The sequence below is a fragment of the Meleagris gallopavo genome, chromosome 9 (genome assembly GCF_905368555.1).
Source record: "Meleagris gallopavo chromosome 9, MGAL_WU_HG_1.1, whole genome shotgun sequence".
NCBI classification, from domain to species: Eukaryota; Metazoa; Chordata; class Aves; order Galliformes; family Phasianidae; genus Meleagris; species Meleagris gallopavo.
The window spans coordinates 13824030-13850511 of record NC_139412.1 but is presented as its reverse complement, the minus strand read 5'-3'; the positions used below and the strand labels follow the sequence as shown (position 1 = coordinate 13850511).

Genomic DNA, 26482 nt, shown 5'->3' with positions numbered 1-26482 from the left:
TACATATTAAAAAGCTGCTTCCCTTCAGAAGACCTCAGATAGGCAGGGATCTCCAGTGAGATACCCTGACCTCCACTGCCAACCCATAAATGAGGTCTGGGAAGGGGTTGATCCCGGCTCCACCCCTTCTGGTCACTCAAGTACATTGCATGCACCTGAGCTCCCGTGGGTTGGCCCTGCCTTCCCACCAGGTGCTCAGTCACTGCTTCAAGCTGACTTAGCAGTTCTGCTACCATAGCCTTTTATAATCCTGTTCTTATAAACGTGTACTTGTAACAGACTTCTGAGACAAGGCCATCTTTGCTTCAGCTTTATTGAAGATGCTGACCACTGCCTATTGCTCATAATGTTCCAAATGAATGCTCAGCAAATTGCTGCAATATTTATGAAGTTTCATGATTGAAATCAGATCAGCTGAAGGAAGGAAAAGGGAAACAGTTATAAGCCACATCACCTTCAACAAGGAGTGCTTCAGCTGTTGACCATTTCTGAATAGCTTGAAGGAAGGTACTATCTTTATCAATCTAAAATTTTAACCTCATTCTGTTAACGCTGTATATCCCAACACTCAAATCGTACAGCAGAGGACTGCTTGGGAATCCTACAGAGATTCTTACCTTCTGGAAAAAAGATCTGCTTACTGCAAAAGCAGGTTCATGTTGTCTCATAATGGTTTACTTTGTGCTGGAAGGTGTTAATTGCAACTGGTTTCTCATTGTGTCAGATCTTGTTTTAATTTGGCAATACCAGAAAGTCAAATACCCACTATATCTGAAAAGATGACAAAAACAGTTGTCTTTCTTTCCTGCTGAGCACGTCTGACAGCTTTGTAATAAGAGTAAGTACCTTAACTGCTCAGACACATGAAGCGCTAAAAGTATTTGAAGAGCCTATTTCTGTTTCTTTCATGCTTTCAGACTGCTCACACAGAAACAAAGATTTTGTTTGCTTTCTAACTCCAAAGGAAAATGCCAGGAAGACTCAGAAATGGCACATAAATGTTGCTCTCACTCTCTTTGGTAGACTTTCCTTGACAAAGTCCTTTTATACTCAAGAAATTGCAAATAAAAACAAAAAGAAGCCCAAACCCTGAGATGTGCTTCCTAACAGTTATACAGCAAAACTGGAATGGTTTTAAAACTCTGTTGTTGGTCACTTCTGCACCAATCAGGACAAATCTCACTGATGCACTGCACAGATTTATACAAATGACTGCAAAACTTGGTCGCTGCATTTGTTTCAAACAGCCTTGAAAATACCTGCTGCGTTTCCACATAGGTTCCAGTGCAGTAGGAACACCCAGGAGAACAGTTGTTGGTTTTGTTGAAGGAAAAAAAAAAAAAAAAAAAAAACTTATAAAAGAAACTCTCACAGTTCTGTATGCTGTCTAATCTCTTAATCTCTGGGAAGATTAGAGCCTGTAGCAACCACCTGATCAGGATGGTGAAATGCTACCAGCCCAACGCGTCAGGAAAAGCACAAGGTAGAAACAAGTCCTTTATGTTTCTAAAAAATATAACCCCCTCTGCCTTTAAAGCCTCTTCAAAAGATTTCTTCTCAGCGCTACAAGAAAGTTCTCAGTCCTTACAATTTTAATCAAAAGAGCAGCAAAAGCACTGGGAAAACATTGGCTCCGAAATCAAGAGCTCGAGTTTTCAACTGTTTTTGTTAGAAGCTTGTTAAAAGTTGGATTTCAATAAACATCTGTAGGGCACGTTATACGAACGGCTTCCATCGATTCCTCGCAGGCGACGCGCGGTGAAGCCGGGAAGGACCACAAGGACCGGAGAGCATCGCCACGATCCCCATTAACATCACAATGTAACAAAGAGATCGCTCCCAAGGACCGCGCGGCGCTCGGGCTGCCCGCGCACGCCGCTCCTCCCGCACAGCTGCAGCCGCGGCTCCCAGCCCAGCCGCCGCGCGCCTGGAACGGCACCGGACGGAACCGACACCGCCGAGGCGCGGGAAGCCCGCGATCCGCCGCTAATCTCCTTAAACGTTAATTGGGAACAGCGAGAGGGAAAAAAAAAATAAAAAAAAAACTGCGTTTACGCCAAAAAGTTGTCAGACTGACAGATCGTAAAGTCGCTGCTACCGCACGCCACGCGGAATCTAAAGCACGTTCCGGCTTCTCAGCCGCGAGTTCGGCGTCGGGCCGGGATCCCTCACATCCCCAGCGGGATGACGGGCGCTGCGCACCCCCGCTTCTCCGCACCCTGCAGCACTTACCGCGCTCGCCGGCTCGGCGCGCAGACACAGCAGCAGCACCGGCAGCAGCAGCAGCGCCCTGCGGGGAGGCAAAAGGAGAGCACGGCGTCAAGCGGGGCCGGGGGCGGGCGGGGGGTCGCGCCTCGGCACTCACCCTGCGCGCCCCGGGGCCGGGCCCATGCCTCGGGCGGCCGAGGTCCGCGGCTCGGCTCGGCGGAAGGAGAGGACCGCCTCCCGTACGCGCGGAGAAAGTTTGCGCGGTCCGAGCGGACGCCCCGCACCTGAGGGGAGGGGAAGGCGGGGCCGGACGAGCGGCTCTGCCCGCACGGGACTACCGCGCCGCCCCTCCCGAGGTGCGCCCCGCCGCCGCCGCGACGGCAGCACCGGGCCCTGCACCCCGCGCCGCCTCCGCCATAGAAAATAGTGCGGGGTCCGGCGGCTGCGCCCGCTCCGCGGAGGTGTGGGGCGGAGGGAGGCGGACGCGCGCCCTCGCAGCCGCCCACGGCCCGGCGCCCGGAGGGAAGGGCGAAGGCGCGGAGGCGCGGCCGTTCCTTGAGAGTTGGTACCCAGCCCTGCCCGCACACGCACGCCACGCGCCCGCCCGCCCGCCGCGGGGTGCGGATGAATATTGCGGGTGCGAAGTAGTCCCGGTAGGACTTGAGCCGGCAGAAGCGGGCGAGCGCGGCAGAGGGCCGGGTGCTGGCGTCGGGGCGGCCGGCGGGAGTCGCCTGCGGGAGCCGCGCTACCCCGCCGGGTATGCCCGCGCTGCAGGGCCGCTCCCGGAGCTCCTGAGCGGGTGGGAGGATGGAGCGGCGGTGGCGGAGCCGCAGCCCGGTCGTGGGCTGCGTGGTGCTGCTGCTGCTGCTAGGCTGCTGGGGGCCGCGGGAGGCGGCGGCGGCGGTGAGTGCGGAGCGCGCGCCTCCCTCTCCTTTCGGGGTCCCGAGGGCGGGCGGGCTCCCGGGCCGCGGGTGCCGGCATGAACGGGGCGGGCACGACGGCGCGGTGCCGCCGTGGCCGCCGTTCTCGGAGGCTTTTCCCGCCCCCCGTGGGAGCGCGGAGCCGTCGGAGCGCGCCGGGCCGGGAAGCGGCGTGCCTGTGGGATAAGGGTGTCCGGGCGGGATTTATGCGGGCCGAGCTGAGGGCTGCTCTGGGACAAAGGAGAAGAAGGATCCCCTGGCCGCGGTGCGCTGCTGAGGGCGCACCTGGGGGTAGCGGCGCCGAGCGGAGGCGATGCGGAGATGGCACGCGCGGGAGGTGACGGCGCCGCGGTTCCGTGCCGCCGCGGGAAGGAGCCCCGAGCACGAGGGCTCCTGCAGCGCGCCGCTCCGCCGGCACCCTCAGCTCCTGCCGAGCCGCGACGCCCTCAGCGCGCTCCTCCGGAGGCTGACTTTGTAAGGTTTGCTTGGAAGGCGGTTCTGATCTCTGCTGTTTGGGATGATATCTTGCTCGGAAAAAACTTGTGGTGTGGCGGGAGGTGTGGAGTACCTTTCTGCTGCGGCCGTGCTACGTGCACACTCATTCTGTAGCTAGAGCTGACAAAGTCCTGTCATGAATTCGCCTTTGAAGTGCATTCCTTTACAGTGAGACTCGGCAGACATCACATGTGCCCTTCCAAAGCTGAAGCACAGCCGTAGTGCGCTCCTTTCCTCTTCCCCCCTCCTTGATGCCCAGGTGTTCACTGAGCAGTAAGCAATACCAGTGTGCAGTCAGTGCCTGCAGGTTGCTGGAACTGCTTGTCTTCACACTGCCTGTGGTACTGCTTTTGATGCTTCATGAAGTGCCACCCAGCCTCTGCTGTCTCCCATTGTGTTCCCCCCTTCTCCCTCCAAAGGAAAGTCTGGGGAAGTCCTACTTGTGGGACTTAACTGTTTTAGGAGATAGGGATTGAAAATCGATAGGCTTGTGGGTGTACATATGGCTTTTTGTTTTCCCCTTTCAGAAAAGTGCCAAAGCAGACTCACTCTGTGAGTGTAACTGGTAGGAATCTGTGGGGTCTTGAAAGGGAGCTGTGCTGGCTGACCTCAGTGAGATGAAGAGAATGGAATGGTGGAGGAGATGGTGGGATTGTGGATCTGAACACCGCCCGGTGCTGCAGCCTTCCTTTTAGCATGAGTGTTCTAGGGTTGTATTGTACCTCTTCATGGTTAGATAAGATTAGCTCACGACCCGAGGGCTCTTGGGAGTGGGAAATAGAGACACACCTCTGTTCCCAACCTGCATGGGTCCTGCTGACACTTTGGTTTCCTAATGCTTTGGGATTCTGATGTCCTTGAATTTCCCATGATGGTGACAATGCTGATCAAATGCTGATCCTTATCAAGTAAGATCAGCATTTTACTTTTCTGATTGTCAGAAGCGCTGGAATTAACGTTACAGCAGTATGCATGATACACAGTCTCTTTGTGAATGTTGTTTTGGGGCCTTGTCAGATTTCCTGACCTCAACAGGATGGATCTGGTGGGATGTGTTCAGGCTGCTTTGGTGTCCTGACTGAAATATCCGAAGCTGTTACTCAAACTCATCTTAAGTGCAGAAATCACATCGCGTTTATTCCAGACTGTGTAGTTTATACAGTGTGATGAGTTACAAGGTAACAGAATGGCACTCTCTTATCTGTTCAACTCAGTGAGTAAGGCAGGGACCACGCGATGCTCTCCTGTGCAGGCTGATGCTGATGTGGGATGAAGCATGCAACAAGCAGTTGGCAGTCTGAGATAGGTCCTGGTTCAGAATGAGAGAATGAATGAGATGGGAGATGGTGTCACCTGTGCATGGTGTGATTTCCTAGGTAACTTTTCTGAAAAGATGCTTATTTGTTTTATGCTTTTCGTAGGGTGTGTGAGTGCTTATGCTTAAAACACTCGGTGTTTTTTATGTAAACTTACATATGTTTATATAAGCCAATTCACTCTTCTTATAAATGGTGTCTTTTCCTTTCCTGGAAGGTTTATATTTATATAGCATTATAGAAAAGTGAGCACAACTTGCAGTTGTGGAAGCTATCTAGTTAAAGAATATGGATTAATTTGATTATTGTGCTAATCTGCACGACTCAGTTGATGACTGCTTATTGACTTATATTAGAGGAGGGGAAAAAAAACATTTGTATTTAAGATTTTGATTTCTAGTGTGTAAACAGGCTTTGTCAACCCTTTGTCACCCCTTTTGTCAACTTTGTCAATAATTTCTGCATTATTTTATTTTCTTTGTGTTCTGTTTTGGTTATAGTTTGACTTGAAGTATAAGAATGAAAACAATTGTTCAGGCATAGAAGGCATGCTGGCAAGATGGGTGTCACTTGTGGTTGTTTTGTTGTTTTGTTTTTGTTTTTTTTTTTTAAATAACTTATGGAAAGTCTGTAAACTTAGCTGGAATTTGTCTTTTGGATGTTATTGTGTATATAAATAGACATGCATGTACATTCTCATTAGTTACAGTTTAACTGTCTTGATTTGTAAATGATGATCACCTTTAGCTTCTCTTGTTTGTCTCAAGGATTCTTCTGCAGTATTGATTACTGTTATTTTGAGTTTCATAACTGCTTGTGCCTCTTTCTGGTTATAAAAGCTAAGTCTCTAAAAGCAGGAAGAAATGAATGCTGGCCTTCAGAATTCCATGGATATGTCTTGGTTAGTCATGCACAAGACTGTTTCATAACATTAAGGCTCAAGCCCTCATACTTACTGTTTGTCTTTTGTCAAGGTTTTTGCTTTTGGCCTTTCATGGGTCTTAATTTAAAGATATACAGAAAGAGTTGTATCTTAAGATGTGTTCTGGCATATATTAAACTGCAAACAAATCAAAGGAATCCAGAGTGAAACTAATTTGATTCCTACTTGGGCCATAATAGGATCTCCTGTGGCTCTGCATGCGGAGTGGCTACCTATCTTAATCAGTTCTTCCACATAATGGAAGTAGACTGATAGTTCAGTGGGAACTCCTAGGTTTTCACTTTTCCCCTTAAGAATGAGTTAACCTGCTTGCTGAAATCAATTACCTAAACTACTAACCTTTTTCTGAAGTAGGAAGGGAAGTTTTCTTAGGACCAAGCGTCTCTTAGTTTACGTTATGTGTTGAATAAACTTGTAATGAATAATGGAGTCGTGCTTACCATCATGCAGTGTAGTTGCTGTTAGTTTTACTGGAACGTGCAGAAACTTCTCTATTACAAAACAACTGAAATCAGTAAGAACACCCTGACAAAATGAATGTGCATGTTTTCTATCTGGGACAGAGTGCAGCAGGAGTCTGCACACGCAGTGAAGGTGTATTGTGCACTTCAACCTTTCATTCACTTAAATTAAAACTCTTCCTTCTCTAATCACATCAGTTGTGTATACTCTCCATTGTATATCACCACTTAACAAGATATTTGACAAGGTCTACTTGCATGTTCTAGGAATAGGATTACACAAGCGCAGAGAATAGAAAGCCAATAACAGTAATACCAGACAAATTGCTTTGAATGACAATGCTTTTTGCTTAGCTGGTTCATAAGCTGTGTAAACTCGGTAATACCTGAATCTACAGGCTCTGAAGTTCCTGCAGTACCCAGTGCCTGGCTATGTGATGTTGGCTTCAGACTTCTCTGCTAAGAACAGATGATTTATGGCACAAAATACAGAAAACTTGCTCAAAAGTTATATTTGGTATAGTTTTGAGGAGCCTTAAGCAGCATCCTTTGCCCTCTGTGAAAGGTTAGCAACACAATTGAACTCTACTAATTATCACTGATACAGTGCAGCTTTTAGAAAAGGAAATTTGCTGAGAACCCTGGTTAGAATGCAAGTGTGTGGCATGTGGAGAAGCAGCCTCGGCGTAACAGTTATCAGCAGTGTAAATGTAGCTGAGCTGAAGAGAAAAAGGTCCTGTTTTAAATAAATCTAATGCTTGTAAGTCAAATGCAAAGCTGTTTTTGTTCTAAGTCTTGCAGAACTGAAGTTTTTCTTCAATTTTCTTCAATTTCCCAATTGGTCTTACATTTAGGACACTGTGTGTGGGGTATGTAGGCTTCACTGGAGGTGTCTTAGTGTGGAGCTCTATTTTGCAGTTGTATAACTTCAAAATTATACTGCACTGTAAAAATTTCAGCTTAGATTTGTTAAGGCCTTTGTCTCTTAAATCAGTCTTGATTTTTTTAACTGCTTTATACCATATCAACATCTGTTTCAAGACTAAAGATATTTTTGTTCACTTATCAAAGTGCATCTCTGTTGTTGTCGTGCTCTGAGAGGGAATCTGGAGTGAGTAATGACCTGAGGACTCTTCCAACCTGCAAAATCTTGTGTGTAAAGTTATACTAGAGTCTAGCCATGCTCCCAGGGGTGCTTTCTGTTAGATATCTTCCATGTCCTGTGGTCAAGAATTAATCCTAACTGCACTGTAATGCTGAGAGTAGACATTCTTGTTTACTTAGAATGGCTAAAATATTTATATGCACATACTGCATGCAAAAGGAAAATAAATTGTATTAGCAACCTTGATAGTTTTTAACCTGAAATGTGTTTTAGGGGAATGAATGCTTCAAGCCGACTTTGGCGATAGCCTTCAAGGCTCTTAGTTACTGCTGCTCAACCTTCTGTGGTTGGATTTCTCGTCTCTCTCTCTCTCTCTCTCTCTCCCCCTTTTTGGAGGAGAGAGATAATAGTTTAGTCTCATCAGTATATTGTTTTCTGTTTTGTTTTGTTTTTTTTTAACTTAATCTCTACAGAGAATTGAAATGAAAGAGTTGAATTTTAATCTTTTTTTTTTTTTTCTTCTGGCACTGTAAAAGGGATTTGCACACAGCACTTAGACTAGAAGTCAAATAGCTGTCTACAAAATGAGTGTTTTTTTTTGCAGAGGCATATAACTAGACCGGCAAAACTCCCTTCCTGTCTAATGTGACCCCACAGTATGCTAGGTGGGTTGATCTCTATTTTTTTCCCTGGCTGAAAACAGCCTAGTAAGTATTTTCTTTCTTTTTTTGTGTCTGGTAAGGATTTATGCCGAAATGGCTTAAATGTGTTGGAGAAACCTATCTATTCCAGTACTGCCCTTAACTGTTATCACTGTGAATCTTAATTTCAGAATGCATCATTGACTTACAGGAAAGTATTTATTCTGTATTTCTTCCAGGGGAATTTAGATTCTTTTTGAAATGAGACGTAGAACTGAGGTATACATGCGTGACAGACACCTCTTCCTTAAAAAAACAATGAGCATGTAGAAAAACCTTGGTTATTGTTGGAACCTTTCAATCACATGGAACTGAGGCTTTCATCTCTTTCCATCTTTCTCTAGCAGTAAATTCTCTCACCTGCTTTGTGTTACACTTGGAGAGGTAGTTATGGCAGGTTAGATCACATCGTTGGCTGGTAGAAGAACTTCAAAGCTGTTTGGTCCACTTGAGCATCTTGCACTAGGTTAAGAGAAGACCCTTCTGTTGCTCATTTGGCCAGTAGTCAGCAGAGCTGTCTTGAAATGGTTTTAAGATATTGAGACTGTAGAGCAGTTTGTGAGGAAGGTAAAGACCTTATTGTTCCAGAAACTGGGGAGGTAAGTGACTGCTGACTTTCACTCAAGCTATAGTGTATTTTCAGCACGTAGAAAATGAAGCAGAACTACACCTTCCTTTCTAGCTTAAACTTCAGTTTAACTAACCAATTTCTTGCATGGCTGCTGGGCTAGATGAAAATACAGGAGCCTTAATGTGCTGGGCATAAAATTTGGCTTTATTTGGCAGCTGTAGTGATAAAGTGAAGCAACATGACAAAGCTTATACTGAGAGAAGAGCTGTGAGGCTTGAATACCAATGCTGGGGGGGGAGGGGAAATGAGTTTCTTGCTGTTCTTGACTGACTCCTGTTTCTTCTTAGTCTTTCAGGAACTTCAAGTACTTTAAAGTATTGGCAGCATGGAGTAGAAGGGAAGAATTTTGTAGATGGTATCAGAGGTGTTGTCTTTTGTTTTATAGCCTACATTAGCTATATGCTATCTGTAACTGGTAGTTATGGCTGGGAAGAGAAAGCCTGCTGTTCATTTAACACCTTCTCAAACAGAAATCAGTCTTATGTATGAGCACTGGTAATACTTATTGGTATGTTGTGGCTAGTACATATAAGTGCAATTTCTTCTCTGAACAGGAAGCAATAAGGTAAATGGTTTCCTTTCCTAACTTGAAATTTAAGAAAATCTGTGAAACTAGTGTTTCAATTCATTAGCACAGTGTCTGGAATAATCAGTTGCTCAGGTTTCTCTTCCAACTTCTGATTTTGGAAGTCCATCCCTTCCTGTGCTGTTACTTTGCTCTGTGATTAAGACTCTGTAACTCCTTTATGAGAAGGGTGGGGTTCTTTGATTGCTAATAATGCTATCAACTTTATATTCTTTTCACCCACATTCTGTAATCAAGCCAGACAACTGAAGAGTAATGGTTTTGATTATGCATACTGAACTGGTTTCTTCAGTACTCTGGATATTGCTGTGAACTTTTGACAGATCTTTCATAGTAGTTAATTTTATTATTCTTTTTTTCTGGCCTTTAACTTCTCTGTAAATCCCATGTCCTGAGTGAAAAAGTAACAAGCTTTAATTAATGTAGAAAACCATCAAGATTAAGCAAGTATTAGTCAAGCACTTTTTTTTTTGCTTCACAGGCTAGCAAAGAAGGCTAATTTTACATTATTAAGGAAGACACATCTCAACAGTCCATGCATAAGACTATCCAGTATCAGTATGTGTTTACTAAATACAGTATTAATTGTTCAGAAGCAAATCTTTCTATTTAATTCTGGAGGAGAATAAAATGACCACTGTGGCTGAAGAACTGTGCACTTTATACACCTTGACTTCAAGTAGCAGTTATTAAAAATGACAATTAAACAGCTTTACCTAAAGCAATGAAAACTTATGTAATCTGCAGGCAGAGCTGGATGAGCAGTCAGATCCCAGAGGAGATGGTTTCCTGAGGAGCAGTGCCACTGCAGAGCAGTATCTGGGTGAAGGAGCTGATGTACTTAGTTTTTAAAAATACTTTTTAAAGTAATTCTTTTCAAGGGGCAGTGACTTTTGTGATTCAGCTTACTCTGAATGAACCCATTACACAGACTGACAGCAGAAGTTAGCCTTTCTGACTTAAAGAAAATACTTCTACTGAATTAGTCTAAAAACTATCTATCTTGAACCCTAGAAGGCAAAGGTACTCAGGAGGAAATGGAGGCTTTCCTTCCTGGTTTGAAAGATGGGAGTTTATATTTGACTACTCCTGTCTCTCTTCATGCAGGTTCTGTGTATCCAGGGCATGAAAGCAAAAGTTACTGCAAAGCCATTGCTTTTTAAAATTCTTTATTTTCATTAAAACAAAATGGAGAAACTCTGGAGAGAATGAGAGAAGTTGCTTGTAGTGGATTTTTGTATTTTAAATGAACCTAGAAAACAAGTGCTGGAGCTTTAGGTTTGAATGGGAAGAGTCTCACTGATGGGCCAAGCCTTGTTTAGGGAAAGTGTGTGTTTAGAACAGCAGTGTGCTGTTCCTAACAGTGACCCATGGTCACACAGGTGCTGTGACTTAGTAAGTGATTTTTGCTGCATACTGTGGCAATAACTGTGGAGGAGCAGTGTGGTCATTTATGGCTTTGATGGAAATAGTCTGTTTTTTCCTTTTTTTTTCCCTTTGTTAACAAGTGTATGCAAATGTGTTTAACGAGATGCTGAATTGCTGTAGGTGTATTGTTCTAAACTTCATTGAAGCTTTTCAGTGATTCTTCCTTTTTGATGGCAAAAAGGCGTAAGTTAATATATTTGGTAGAAGACTGCCTGAAGCTTTCTGGAGCTTTTCAGGAAGGTACTAGAGACAAATTCTTAAGTTCTTTAAACACTGATCCTGAACTGAAGCACAGATGGTATTGTTGCCAGTTGGGAGGCTTGGAGAACAAATAGAGAAGGTGGGTGGTTAGGTATTAAAACTGGTTTCTGAGCACCAATGGTTATAAACAGACAATGAAATATGGGGTGGAGGGGGAAATCTCTGGCCATAGTCATGCAGTATTTTGCTGTCCTTGAGTTGCAGCTATGTAATAGCAGCATGAACATCACTTTTCATTGGTCACTGTAAACATGCTGCCTGAGAAGCTCTAATTCCTTGCCTCTAAGCACTGTGATGCCTTATCTGGGAGAAGAAAACTCCCATCCAACCAGTATTGGCTATCAAAAGACTGTAATATTTGGAGAAACTGACCTAGCTTTTTGGCTCTCTACTTCAGATTGAGCACTTTATTATATCTCACACTGTAGTGGCTGATACTGATCAAATGTCTGAAGTAGTTGATGTATTTGAGTGAGCTGCAGCTGCATCTTAGTAGTTCTTTCAGTCCTGGTTTTGTATGCACCCAGCTCTGCAGAACTAGAGACCTCTACTGCCTTTACTGTCTTTGCTCTCATCTGGAGATAGTAAGTGTAGGATACACTTAAGGATTTAACTCCTGGAATGCTTTCATGCAGAGAGAAGAAAATAAAAATAAAGCTAATATGCTAAGCTTTTCATTTATTGTAGAAGTGGGAAAACTTAAGAGTGAAGGTTAATTGTACTGCCCTGGAGGGAGGTTAGGTACCTCTTGCTCAGAGCAGGGCTGTCTTCAAAGTTCTGTTTATCCTCATACCTGCAGTTTAAAAGGACACCGTAACAGCATCTTCTTTTCTAAGCCTTGCTTCCTACAGGCATATGGCTGAAACTCTGAAAATGCTCCATATTTAGTGCTTGTAATTAACCTGCTAGTTACTGCAGATGCAGAGCATATATCACAAGCCTGTGGCAGGTTATTTTTTGGAGTATGTCCAAGTAGCACTTGTGGGAGTTGGTATCCTCCCTGAAAGAGAGTGCTTCAGGGAATACTTTCCCTTAGAGAAAGTGACTTCTTGTTTTGGAATGTGCACAAATGCCAGTGGCTGTTTCTTATTCCTTCCAAACTTCATGCTGTACTGCATCTTGAGTTTTAGTAAGGCTTGGGTTGAGGGTGTGAAAACAACGTGTCTTCCCTCTTTGCCTGCTCTCACTTCTTTGAAACTGGCAGTGCTTTAATGCAGCACTTTAAAGAGGGCAGCTTAGTGGTATCTTCAGAGAAGTGGTCAGAGAATCTCCTTAACCAGGTGCTTTGAGCTGAGAGTTCTTAACTTGCCCCGAATAACCTCCAGAGAGCAAATGTGAATAAAACCAGTTGATGGAGAAAGCAATAATTCTCATTTCCTTTTTAAAGCAAGGAGAAGCTTAACTCCTCTACTGAAAGCTTCATCTCTTCCCAGGTAAGTAGTACTCAGCTATTCACACAATATCCATTGATAGTAACATTGTGCTCTTAAATTTTAAGAGAATGCTGTCTCTAAGTATTTTCACAAGGGATATCTGGGTTACACATCTCAATTTGTTTTCAGTACAGCTCTGTCTGTTATGTTTTATATACATGCAGTGTGCCTCTACTAAATTGTTTTTCTGACTGCATCTCTTTAAATGAATACTCCATTGTTATAAAATTATCTTCTCCACTGTTGGGGGAGGGCAGAGGAAGAGTAGAGGCAAGTACAGAAAGAATTGTAAAGGAGAAAACATCAGTAACTGCTCGAAATAAAAATCTAGGGTGCGTTTTCCTCCCTCTGTTCTCCTTCTAGCATTGATCAGATTTATTTTGCCTTTCCTATCACCGAAACCATGTTAATACCTTGAAAAACACTTTGGTTTTCAGTGCTTTTTGTAGAGATCTTATCTATGGTCCTTCTAGCTTGTTTTTCTGGCATAGGTTCAAAATGTATTTTTTTAATGTAACAAGTCTTTGAGAAGTGCAGCTTAATTCTCAGGGTGTGCTTTCTGATAAGTGATGATCAGTTGAAACCAAATGTAATGATTCTCACATTATCAGGATGTGCATGGCCTCTACATGTAATTTCTCAAGTAAAGGTGAACAAAATCAATTTCTAATCAAATTCAAGTATCTAATTCCAAAATCCTGTGTGTGCCTAGGTTGACTGCCGTATTAGTGCTAGCCTGAAGCTGTCTTTTCTATCACTTTAAAGGCAATAAATTAGGTTAAAGCCCCCCCCCCCCCTTTTTTTTTTTTGCCTCTTTTAAATACTCTGGGAGATTACTATTTTAATCCTCTGTATTACTGGAGGCTTACTTTCTCATATCAAGGTGTAGTTTAATCTTTCCTGTACTTGAGGTGACAGGTGCTCTGAGGAGACCCTGAGCTGGTGTTAGCACATGGCCAGTGCGTTAGAAATGAACTGAGGAGCCTACTGTTGAGATCTGCTGTACTCTACTCTTTATGTGCTGAAGTTAAGTGTGTGAGTTCCCCAACGAGCATCTAATTCCCACTAAATACCTCCTACTTTGATCAGCTTTAGGAATGTCTACCTGTGTGGATAAAAGAACGGGACCTCCCAACTCACCAGCCGCTGATGCTCTTTTCATTCGGAAGGAGGTGCTCCTGACTTACAGGGCTAGGACAATTGCTCTGTGTTCTTCCTTGTATAAATTGGCCCACTCCAGAGCCACTTAGTTCTTCAGCTTTGATTCCCTGTGGCTGGAGGGTAGCTTTTCATCTATATTGAACCATATAGAGAAAGCACTGACCGCAGTAGCTTTAGGTAATGAAATGTGCGTGTAGAGTATGGTGATGCTACAGGCATAAACAAATGATAAAACAGCTCTTACTAGAAGAACCTTGGAGCTATGATACTTGGTCCAAGAAATAAAAGAGAATGGAGAAAATTCCCCAGACATCTACCAAGCTTTAAGTGAGTTAAGTCGTGTTCTGACAGTTAAGAAGGCGTGTACTTTTGCAGATAACATCTCAACACAGTATCACTGTGCACAACCTCTATTCTTTTCAACACCTCTACTTGCTTAATCCTTAATTTAGTGCTTTCTATAGTTTCAAAATAGACCACAGAGAGGTTGTTGGGATAATCTGAGATTCTGTTCTATTTTCTTTAGTTTCTCAGAGGAAGAAGTGGAGTTCTATTCTTGTGTGGTCTGCTTCATGCATGTGAAGGTGCACTTGTCAATGTGAAATGAGTGACATCTGTTAAGGGACTGACGCCTCCTCTGATGTTACGTGGATAAAGGTGAGGAGCAGGACATGTTCTGGGGAATTATTCCATTTCCTTAACCAGGAAAGAATTATAAACAGACTGCCAGAATGAGAGGTGTTATGACAAAATTACTTGGCTTGTAAGCATATCTGAGCATTACAAGCCTAGCTGACAGTTAGGTCTAGGTTTGTTACATTTGGACATGGTTATAGAAAGTGGAAACATCAAACACCTGTCACTTGGGAAAGGTCCTAAATGGCTAGTAAATCATAATCTGTAATGAGTGCCATATGGCACTTTTTATTTGCATCTGGAAAAAATCAGGAAGCCTCTAGAGGCTAGTGATTAGAGACTTGTATGTAAAATTCAAATAAAACTGAGACTTCTGAAATTGAAGTGGCTTACTGTGTATTGCTGCTGTCTGACTGGCAGGCATTTGATGTTTGCCTCAGTGCAAGCATCACAGGTATGTAAGTGGACAGGCAGAGATGAAGGCATGCTGAGAACAAACCATTCCTCTAATTTGCACTGTACTTGTCTGTATGTAACCTAGAGGATGGCTTGATGCAAGCTTTTATGGTATCGTAACTAAGCCAACAGAACTGCAGTACTGAGTTATTACCCACAGTTTGTAAGAGATTTCCCCACACTGTGCGTGTTCACACTCAAACTTTCCTTGTATATCAGTGCACAACTTCAAGTTCTAGCTGTGTGCTATCATTATAAAGCTATTTCCCATAAAATATCTCCTTGTATGTATGATAAGGAGTTAAAACAGGAAATGCATGTAATGCAGATATTAAAATATTCTAGGTCTGTTCTAATGCTTCTCACATGGATTGCTTCTGTAAAAGAATCTGATTTTCAGCAACTAGACCTGAAATTTGTGGTAGCAAAGTCTGATCTGTCTGTAGAGCTGGTATAGAAACATCATCTACAGATTCACAAAGCCTCCTCTTGTAAGGCTTTGAAATGAAGGAGTTACTTTGTCTACGGTGTGTGTTCCTCTACTAGTGCCCTCTCTTCAGAGGCTCCTGCAGGTTCTTCAGTGTGTGCTGAAAAGGGGAGTCTGCGTAGGGCACCTATGGATTCATGAGCTGAAAGGGCCATCTGGTAGTTTACACCAACTTCTTTGTTTGCACTGTTTATCAGTGGGATACTTGCCAAATCTGAAGACATCCCTTTAAGATACCGCCTCCAGGTGGCAGCATGAAGGCCGTATTAATGTGAGCTGCCATCTAAGGGCAGTTCTCCAAATTGATGCAGCATGATGCTGAGATGTTCAGAAGTATTTCACTTTTCAGGTGTCTTCAGTTTCAACTTTGAAATGTTTGTGATTGTATGTGTGACTATTTTTCTTCCTCTGTATCCCACTCACTGCAAGATACTACACTGAAGCCCATTGTTTGTTCTGTGGGCCTCGTAGGCCACAGAAATACAAGAATTCTGATGTGGTGAGAACTTGCCCTGCCCTTTTTCTTGCTTAGATTTTAGTGTGAGGCTGGCAGCACTCATTAAAGCAGACAGGCAACTGTAATTTTCCAAGATGAGATGCTCTTTAAAAAATGAGAATGAGCTCCTGGGAGTTGCAAGAGCTAACTCTGTTCCTCAGAAGTTCCTCCTTGAAGTTTCTGCATGTCCTTGGCAGTTCTCAGCTTTCCCCCCCTGTAAGTGTGGAGAAAGGCAGCAAAGCCTGGGAGCCAATTGACCACCCAGGGCTTGCATTTCATCCTCATCTTTGGTTGAGGAAACGGACACAGATTCTGCCAGGCTGTGATGCCCCTTGCTTTGGGGGCTAACTTCTGTGTAATTAGCCCATTGCTTTCACTTTCTTTTTCCTTAAAAAAAAAAAAAAACAAACAAAAAAACCCTAAAATGATGGAAAGCCTTAACTTCTGGGAGGATCAAGACCTGTGCAAGCTTCTTCCTGCTGACTTGCAGCTCTGGCTTGCTAGAGATTAATCCTTCACATATTTTTGTCTCTTTTAAAACAGGCATTTGATTAGGCTGCTCTTCTACTCCCCTTTGCTGATAGCTGAGTCTTCTGTGCAGCATTAGCAGCTGCTTGGCAGGTCAGTTGCCCAGCCAAAATCTGTATTTATGCACTTCCATAGATCTCTTCCTTGAACCTTAGTTAGGAGCTTCCAGTAAATGAGAGGAGTTGTTTCCTTCTGATCTCTCAGGCTTATAGGGGCAAAAAACCATCATCGTGGGTAAATAGTTGTGATTTGAGGCTAGACGAATATAAAACAAGTTGTGGGCATGAATTCAGTGAAAAGGCTAAGTCTGAAAGCTGCCTGTGGCTTCTGGTTGAATTGTCAAGTGGTCTAAAGAGAGGTCTGTTACTGGAAGTACTGCTATTGTTTTAACTATAAACTTATGGTGACAATCCTTGTGTCACAGCTGCTGCTTTCAAAGCAGCAAAGAAAACTGTGAACATTTGGGTATCTAAACAGCAACAAACCTAATACTGGCCCTTAAGAGGAGGAAGGAGGGTTGTGGAGCATCGATCTGTTTTACCTGTCTCTCTCATGTGTTCTCATTTACAGTGGCCAGAACTATGACTACTACACTTGAAAACTTCCTCTGCAAGTCTGAGCAGGTCTTGTATTGTGCAGGCTTCAAAGGGAGATGGTACCTTAAGGTATAACGGGTTAAGTTATGTGTCAGAAGTTTCCTTAATTTAAAAAAAAAAAAAAAAAAAAGTTGGTCAAGAACTTCTACAAACATGTGCTTTGACTCTTAGGTTTTATACCATGATGCTTATTCTCTTACTATGTTTAGCCAGATGAATTGAGGGAAGTGATTAGTTAATGGGGTGTGTAATGATGCACTTCAAATTTGGATTTTGCTTTAGAAATGTTACTGCTTGTTAATAGGTAGGTTGCTCAAAAAGTGATGTTTCCTATTTATTTCCATGGAAACCACAACAGGTACAAAGAACACAACAGCTATTTGGTAGAGCAAATTCTCAGCTACAAAACAGCTTTTCAACATAGTCACCACCATTAGCTGTGCATTTTCACCAGCCGTGAATAAGAGCCTGAATGCTTCACTTGTGAAAATCTGCATCAGTGCAGGTGACCTGCTGTTTCACAACTGCTATGATGGTGTCATTGCTAGAAAATGTTGCCCATGCAGTTCGCCTTTCATTGGCCCAAACAGATGGAAGTAAAAAAGATTGTATGGTGGCTGTGGTAGGACACAGCCAAGACTAGCAATGTACTCCATGTTCTTCAAACAGGTACTGGGCCTGGTGTTGCCATGGTGCAAGAGAAAGGTTGTTTTTTTCTGGCCTGACCCAGGATGTTCAAGCTTTCAGCTTAGTCAGTGTAATGATGGCTTGTCAGGGCTCTAGGACATCCAGAAGGATCACCCCTTTCTTATCCCAAAATATAGTGCACATCACTTAACCTGCTGAGGGCTGTGCCTTGAACTTTTTCTTTGATGGGGAATCACACACTGCTGCCCTGTGGACTGCCGTTTTGATGCTGCTCTTAATGTTGATACGACATCTTGTCAGCAGCACTGGTGCAATCCAAGAAACTGTGATCTTCATCTCATATTGGTTCAGTAAGCCCTGACAAACTTGTATACGGTGTCTTTCTGTTCTGTTATGAAAGCATGAGCATTCATGGGACCCACCTGGAGCAAACTTTGTAATATTCCAACATTGTCACTATTGTTTCCAATGCATTGAAGCTGATATTCAGCTCTGTACACAGTTCCTTAGTTGTGTGCTAATTTGAGCAGTTGAGCTGGTTGAAAATCTCTTCATTTCATGTTGACAGTTGTGCATGGCCATCCAGAGCATTGCTTATCTTTCAGGTTGCTGTCATCACTGCTTAAACACTGCCCACCTCTAACAGTGGATGTGAGCACAGTGAGGTCTCCATTCAGCAAGTGCTGATGAATGTCAGTGAGTGCTGTGTTTTCATCATGGAGGAATTCAGTTCCACCCTTTTGCTTCATCCTTACTTCCATGTCAGACACCATTCTATCAGACTGCCCCTCTGCTGCCATCTGTCACGCAGCAATAAAGTGTAATGGGATATTGGTGGGAAGGTTCAGCCCCTACTGCCGTACTAACATCTACCTCTGATATAGTGAGCCACCATCATAAAGCAGGAGGCATTACTTTCAGAGCAGCCCTCATACAGTGCAGAGAGAAAAGAGTGGCCATCTGAAATCTGGGACTGCAGTGGCTTGTGCTGCTGTAGCTGACTTGCACAGATTTGAGCAATAAACTTTTGATCTGGAGGCTTGTGCTCTCGTTAAGCCCAAAGAGTGTGTATCTGGGAATCATAATTAGAACTCACAAAAGCAGCTTTAACTCTGCTTGTCAAACTCCCACAAAACCTTTTGTTTCTCAGTTATATTCATGTCTAGGCAAGTGAAAGGAAAGCTATACTTGCTGAAGATAAATGGTGAAATCTTTGACATGGTTGAGCAGCAAATCTTTAGCTAGGTAAGTGTGTAGGTATCCTGTTACACAGATCTTAGCAAGCTAATAAATATATGTTCTTCAGGAGCACCACCAAAATCAAGGTTAGTCTGTCTTTGTGGAATGTCAAGGCTGGGTTTTTCCTTCATTTATAAACACAGATATAAATAGCTCAATTTGAGACCTCTGTGTAGCTGCAGCAGGGCAAGTGCTGTAACCTTCCTCATAAGGCAAAGACATCTGCAACTGCTCCAGCAGGGGGATTGGGCTAGATGATCTTTTTAGGTCCCTTCCAGTCCCTGACATTCTGTGATACTGTGAACTACTTTTCTGGATGTTGAGTTCACTGCTTTTAATCAGTATCTAACAGCAGAGTTGGTCTTGTTGTCAGTAAGTTAAAATATCCACTATTTGTGTTCCCTTTTTCGCTAGCATTAAAATATTCTTACATTCTTAACTGAGTAAGCTGTTGAGTTTGAATGCTGAGGATGATGTTAGTGGTGGTTGGGCAGTGATGCAGCTGGAAGAGCTGTGTGATGCAGAACCTGTCCCACTGCATTTAAGCTTCCTTCTAGGAAAGTTCTTCTACAGTTGTCTGACAGGAAGTTGCAGTATCTACTGTGGAAATAACTATTATCAACTTCATCTGCTTTTGGTCATGACTTATAAGACACTGGGATTCATGTGGAAGTGTGTAGTAAGCACAGCAGTTTGACAAGCTGCAAGATGCTGTGAAACTGATTCTTGGCTGTTACAGTTGTATGCATCTGAGGTAATCTGGGTATTCTAGCAGGTCCAGGAAATACATTTATTTTCCTTTGTATGTGGTATAGAGATAGACCTTCAACTGTGAAGTCCTATGTCACTGTTTCTTGCAGTAGAAGACTTCAAATCCATGGATTTTAGTCTAATAACATTTACACAATTTCTCCCAGATCCCCTTTCTCTTTGGCTCTAAAAAAGCTTGTGAGGATGAGGCATGCTGGATGAGAACCTGAGAGATTTGATGTGCCTCTTGTTCTTTTGACTGTGGGCTTTGTGGGACTTGATAAGGCTATCAGAATGCAAGACAGTATTCCATTCAGCTCTTTCTTTTCTTTGCTCTCCAAAGGTAGTTGCACTGCCTTTAATTTTTATTACCTGGTTAGCTTGCTAACAAGAATAGCTAGTTGTGCTTTGCTGGCAAATACTGGAGCAAGAGGATTGAAACGGAGGTTGCTGAATGATCAGTGTGGCGCTTACTATGAGGAGCACGTGCTTTTTGCAGCAGGTGGAAGAAAGGGGAAGAATAAGCCTGAAGTACCTTGTGGTGTGTCCATCCTGAAGCTGCAATTATAGCTATCAATAACGCCCACTGATTACCTGCTGAAGATTTAAGCCTACTGCAGGTAGTGGAACGACTTGCAGACGTGCCAGCCTTGCAGAACCATCTCTGTTGTTCGTACACTTCCTTGCAACTGAGATAAACTGCAACTGCTGCTTTGCATGGCTTGAGTGCATATCATCTATTTATGTAGCTTTTGCTGCCTGCTCTCTGCTGCTCCTCACCAGCTGCAGTACTGATCCACAGTTCGGCATGCTCCTGTGATCCAAGTGTGTTATAAACTTTTAAATTTGCTTTAAAATGTTGGCCAATTTTTCCTAGGCAAAATTTCATTTCAGTGACTTCAGTGCGTCTCTTTGCTGCTGGAAGGCTCTTCTCGCCTGCAAAGTGGCTTATGGTACAGGGATGTCAGATAATGATGGTTCTCTTCAGGACACCTGCTTGTGAAGCTGGCTTGTGCATGTTAATCTCATGCACAAACAGATGGTGCGTGCTGTGGCTCCTCTAAGTGGTAAGGAGAGGCTTAGTGTGTTGCAAGGCCAGCACAGCAGCTAAAAGCAGTGGATATCCACTATCTATTTGCAACTCTTGCTTGACCTCTTGCTGCCACCTGAGCTGAGCTGCCAAGAGAGAACATATAGTCTGTTGATGGAAACTGTGCTTCTAGGTAGGTAAAGTAATGCTGCCGTGCTACTTTAGCAATGAGAGGGAGAATCGCACAGGAAATTCTTAATAAAAGAATGTGTAAAGAGGATGCTGGAGCAAGGGAATTAGTCAGTTTGTAAATGCTCAGGCTGTGCTTTCTCTTCTCCAACTGTTTGATCTGGATTGAGAATTCATTTGTGAGCAGTGTTTGTCACGTCAGAACACTTTCAATTGTTTATAAAGGCACCTTATTGATTCACTATCTGTGCTTCTGTAAGAATTTACACCTCCTTCTCTTGATTATTAATTTCTGATTTGTAAACTTCAAGTACTATTACATGACCAGCATCATCCCTTTTCATCTCTAATTTTTACAGTGGAAAGAGCATTAGAATATTGTTAAATAACTGCATGTTGAAGTACCTAATATGTTGCTTAAATACTAATGCATGCTTCAGCTTGTGGGTTTTTAGATGTGCCCTCCATCTGCTCTCTCCCTGCTGCCGAGTAACTTTCCTGCAGCTGGTGTATGTGATGGTAAATCACTTCAAAGCTCAACAATCCGAAGCTGAGGTATTGTTTAACTGTGCTGTTACTCGGATTCTGATTGCTTATGAGCAGGTTAATTGAACTGAACGTTTGACCAGTCCCCTATAACTTAGGAGAATCTTTTATTGACTACTACTATTAGGAAGTCCCCAGTTGTTGTTCTTTCCAGGAATAACATTTATCTACCTTGTGTGTGTTTGGGTTTTTTTGTTCTCTGAAATGTTTTGGCCGATGTGGTTGTGAATGGGAGGTGGGAGGAGTGGGCTGTGCTGCAGTTGCCTTGTGACTAACATCTCTAGGCCTGCTGAGAAAAGAGGGCAGTGTACCTAATGCTTAAAGCAGGTTTTCAGCTGAAACAAATCTTGGGGATAACTTAGGCTTATTCATTTTGCTACGCTGTCAGTTACAAATGTGGCCAAGAGTAAGAATTGACTGAGGTTTCAAATGTGTACTTTTTTTTTTTTTAAGTTTGCATTTCAATTTAAAGAATTTAAAACTTAAACACCATTCTGTTGGTGGCACAAAGCGGTTTTCCTCAGTTCATGTAAGGCACAAAAGACCAAGCTTGTCCTGGAAGAATTATCCTTTGACCAGAAAACCAATACCATCCCTCCTTTTATATACTAATGAAAAGAACTTGCTCTCCACACACTAGTTCAATGGGGTAGAAGCTGTCAGGAAAATCCAACGAAAGGATTAGCTAAACTTGGCTAGATTAATTAGACTCCTTGATTATGTCTTGCTACGCACTAGTAACAGCAAAAGAAATGGAAATGATAGTGAGTCCATCCTTACAGGTATGTGGTGAGGGGGGTGTTGATGGGAAAGCAGTAGGCAAGAAGCAAACCTCCACTGTTTCAGTCATTTCTTACAAGCTGCATCCATTCCTTGTCCATCCTCCTGTGGCTGAAAACTAAAAGATTTAATTGTTGTGAAGATCACGACCCACTCCTTATAATCTACCCCCAGCTCACTATTCCAGCTCACATATTCAGAAATATTCTTACCTTTCCTGTCACCTGAAGTTATGTGCATCATATTGAGCAGAGCTAGGACTCGAGCTGCTGCTGAAGGCTGCTCCAAGCTGCTGAAGGCTGCTGTCCGATCCAAGGCAGGTGGCCTTCTCACTTTCTCTGACGTGTAACAAATAAACCAAATGTAACTTTTGAGTTCCACTGAAGTGTGAGGCCTGGAAACACAGCCAGTCACTTAATTGCCTGAACTAGTGATGGTAAATTCTAACAGAGCAAACCGCTGACAGAAGTAATCCAAATCTTGGTCTTAAAGTAGGTTTTTCTGGGATTTCAATGCTGTAGTCATCCTATTTGCTCTCCTCAAACTTCCTGCTTATATGAAGGAGAGATTCCAAGCACTTCTACTCATAGTAAGCAGCTTGGATTCATTTACATTTATTTATTTATTTATTTACTTTGCATTAATGTGAGATACATAATTAAATCTGTGATATCAGAATCCTCTTTCTACTGAGTTGCTTTCAGACTTGTACTGGCTTGTTATGCAGTACGTGTTCTCCTGTAGTACAGTTCTTCAGCCTGCTTTCACAAGGAAAAAAGGCCTTGAGACTATTGAAAAGTCTAAACAAGAAGCAAGCTCTCATTTAGAACAGATTGCAAGCTCTTGAGTGTTTTGTTTTACACTGCTGACACTTTTGACTTTAGTCTTTGTTAAATTGCTGTATGACCCAGAAATGGCATGAGTCAATCTTGATAGAGGACAAATTCTCAGGGATTTTTCTCTTTCAACTGTTCAGTTCAAAAGCATTGATGTGGTGGAGGTAAAAAAAATAATAATAATAATAATACAGATTAAAAAATACAATCTGCCAAACTACTGCTTTTGTACAGGGAGATAAGTGACTCTGTGGATGGAATGCTTCTTGATAAGTTCGTGGGTAAAGAGATCTTCCCAGGGCTTAAGCCAAAAGCTGCTGCCATTTGATTACAGCAAGTGCTTGGTGAGAGCTTCTGATTACTGACTTGTTCAGCCTCCCGTTACTTCTGTCTGGGAAAGACTGTTTTCCTTTCCTGCAAGTAAAAGATCTCAGCTGGATATACAAAGCAATCTATCAAAAAGTGTTCAGTGAGTACACATCACTCTTTGAGACAGGATAATTGTCAAAGTTAAGAGGCTCCTCAAAGTATAAGGAATCCAGTCTGGATATATAGATGACTTCGGATGACAGTCACAGGTTTTGCGGTGTGTTTTTTTTTTTTTTTTTAAGTTATGGTTTATGGTAGGAGCTATATTGATTAAATCACTTTAAAAATTGAATTAAGGAGAGAAGCACTTAAAAATACTTCATACAGGATTATTTAGACCCCTCATAATAAAAAAACAGTCTTTAATGCCATCGTATTGGAAAGGATGCACTCTGTTTTGGCATCACATCCACAGATATTTATTGCCTGCATATGCAAGAAACATACGTACTTTGTCAGCTCTGTAAAGATCAAAATCAGCACAAGTATCACAACCAAGCTGATTTAAAGCTCATTTTGCTTTGTTTCAGCATACTCAGATTTGAGAGGCTGTTACCCACAACATGTGGGAAGCTACTGGGAAAATCTTTTCTCTTCCTCAGAGGAAAAAAAAAAAAAAAAAAGCATCAGGGAAGGGGAGAATCTTAGGGTTGTCTTCCTGCTTCTCAGGGAAGAGTACAGTAAAGTCAAAGCCAGGCTCCTCTTACCCTGTGTAGGCTGAGACAGTGGCTACTCATCATGAGGAACTGGTGAGATTTGGGGGATGCTCTTCACCATGAAGGCAGCCAGCCCCTGATCAGGGCCTGGAGAGGCTGTGGGTCTCCAGCACTGGAGCTGCTCAAGGTACAGCTGAATGTGTTCCTGTGCGACCTACTTGAAGTGGCCCTACTTTGGGTGATCCTTTCTGTACTTTATTCCATGATTTCTTTTCTTTATTGATTGTATCCATTGCGTGCAGTTGTCACGTTGGCAGGATTGGTGTTGAAGATGAGTTAGCACTAACGATGGAGTTTTCTGATTTTTTTTTTTAATAGAGAATCAGTGGCAAAGGAGAGAGACTCTTCTGAGTTTGTATCTAAAATCTTTACAAAATTTTGTGAATATCTTGTTTTGTGAAGGACATATTCTCACCTTCCCTCTCTAAATTCTTCTTTCCACATCCAGACCAATTATTTTCTTTTACATGAAGACTCAGGAAAATTTCTGTAGGAAACATTGTTCGAAATGTAAGAGAAAGACTAAATGAATCTCTCTGTTCCTTAACCTAAATAAATCTTTATTATGCTTTGTGCCATTGTGATGGTGCATTGTTTTAGACTGTGCTTTACCCACTGTGTAGCTTTGTGTTTCTAGTTACTGATGATTTATTTTTGCCCCTGTCTCTTGGAGGCAGCAGAGACCTTCAAGTAGATCTGTGTGATCTCCTTGCAATAGGACATTGACACTGATGCACGATAAGTACCTGCTGTTTCTTTCTCCTAGTCTTGTATTGTGAGGCAAGGGAATATTATGTGTAGCTAAGGTTGATCTCTTTTAAATAAAGCAAGATTAACCCTAAAACTAGTTTAAGCTGAACTTGCTTTTTAAAATACACTTCTGAAAGTGAGAAGGATCTGATGCTGAGTTCAGAAGGTCAGTTGGGCTGAAAGGTGACATCAGGAGGGCATCAGCCAAACACCCTGCTCCAAGTGGAGTCAGTGATGAGGTCAGCCTGGTTATTCAGGGTCTAGTCTGATCTTTGAAAACCTAACCTGGCTACTACTAAGATTCATCTTCACTTTAGGAAACATCTGAATAATCTCCTGATAACTGAGAATTTTGAATTTCTGTATACATCAAATCAAGGACCTGATTAGAGAAGCTGAAGATTTGGAGATATGCCTTAGCTTTGTTGTGTGGCACTACTGCGACGGCGCTGAAAGCTGTGTCTTGTGAAACAGGATACTTTATTTATCCTGGGTTTCTGTAGCTTCAGGTGAATTAAGCTGCTTTGCTGTCTTCATTCTGATGCTCCGTAGTGTGTTTAGGCTAAGAGCCAAGATGTTAGTAATGCCAGGTAGGTGATGGGTCATGTCTCTGTGATAATGAGGGCTAGAATTGGTGTGTGGGTGTATTGAGTACTGACAAACTGGCTCGTCTCCTGCTCAGCTGAAACTTTCTCTGTACATACTGTTCTTTGCAGGTTATTTGAGGTTGAGTGGAGAAGCCCAAACCCTCAGCTTTTTCAGCTGTTAATTATGTGTTGTAATTTATTTATGATGCTACACATGTTCTCAGCACAAATTAAATCCTCAAGTATTTGGGGCAGAGTATCTTCTAATGCTGGTCATGGTTTTTAAGTATTAAGAGCTGTGGGAATTGATTGCTGTCTTATGTATGCTATAAAGTTTCTCTTCCTCCACACATCTCCCTTTTTTTTTTTTTTAAGCACACCAGTCTGCTCACTTCTGAAGTCAACACAGAACTGTAGTGAGTATCATGCTGGAGCTGGGGAGCATTCAGACTGAGCAGATGTGATATCAAGAACTTGTCTGGCATCGCTATGAATCAAATTCCTTAACTCCCTCCTCTGACCAATGCACCTCCCAGACCCTCTCGCCTCCCCCTTATGTGAGGGAGCGTTTTAGCTGACTTGTCATGCTCAGTAGAGTGTGAATGCAACTAGATGACATCTGGGTGGTCTTTTGTTTGTTTTTTAAAACCTCTTCTGTGTAACTGTGCTGTGGAGGCATGAATTAATTAGGCACTACAGATCTTTCCATAACTACCATAAATAAGGCTTGGTTAAACTCTTGTTCAAAACCTGACATCTACTGGTGAGAGCCATAAATGGATGCTGTCAGTGTGGTGACAAGTGCTGAAGAACCCGTTTTATTAATGTTCTTTAGTCATAGGTTGCATTTTACTTTGTCCTGGAATAAATAGTTCTTGAGTAAAATAAACATTAAAATGCTAAGGAAACTAATGTGTAAAAGTGTAAGTCTCTTAATAAAGTTAATCAAGTTTCCAGTAGACTGTATATGCTGTGAATGTGTATATAAGGTCTAGGTGACCTACTTTATAGGCTTATGTTCTAGAATAACTTTAGTAGTATTGCAGACTTGATGCTGCCTTACAGTGATTCACAACATGTAATCTTTTCTCATGTCTTTAAAGGCTTGCCATGGGTGTACATCTCTAACCAAATGTGATTGCAGTGGAGTTAAAGGAGAAAAGGTAAGAATACCTTATGTGATTGACTAATGCA

At 42.7% G+C, this 26482-nt stretch overlaps 2 protein-coding genes across 2 annotated transcripts in view; one reads left to right on the top strand and one right to left on the bottom strand.

The window, feature by feature from the left end:
* Window positions 1-2884, bottom strand: part of COL4A6 (collagen type IV alpha 6 chain) — a 119192-nt gene extending 116308 nt beyond the window's left edge. The window contains exons 1-2 of the mRNA XM_085230402.1: window positions 2366-2884; window positions 2233-2290 (exon numbers count right to left, since the gene is read on the bottom strand). Coding sequence (XP_085086528.1) covers window positions 2233-2290; window positions 2366-2391 — 84 coding nt within the window. The 5' untranslated portion in view covers window positions 2392-2884. The remainder of the gene's footprint in view (window positions 1-2232; window positions 2291-2365) is intronic.
* The window catches only part of COL4A5 (collagen type IV alpha 5 chain), a 78702-nt gene continuing 55087 nt past the window's right edge, over window positions 2868-26482 (top strand). Inside the window, exons 1-2 of the mRNA XM_085230404.1 lie at window positions 2868-3111; window positions 26392-26451. Of these exons, the coding sequence (XP_085086530.1) occupies window positions 3016-3111; window positions 26392-26451 (156 nt within the window). The 5' untranslated portion in view covers window positions 2868-3015. The remainder of the gene's footprint in view (window positions 3112-26391; window positions 26452-26482) is intronic.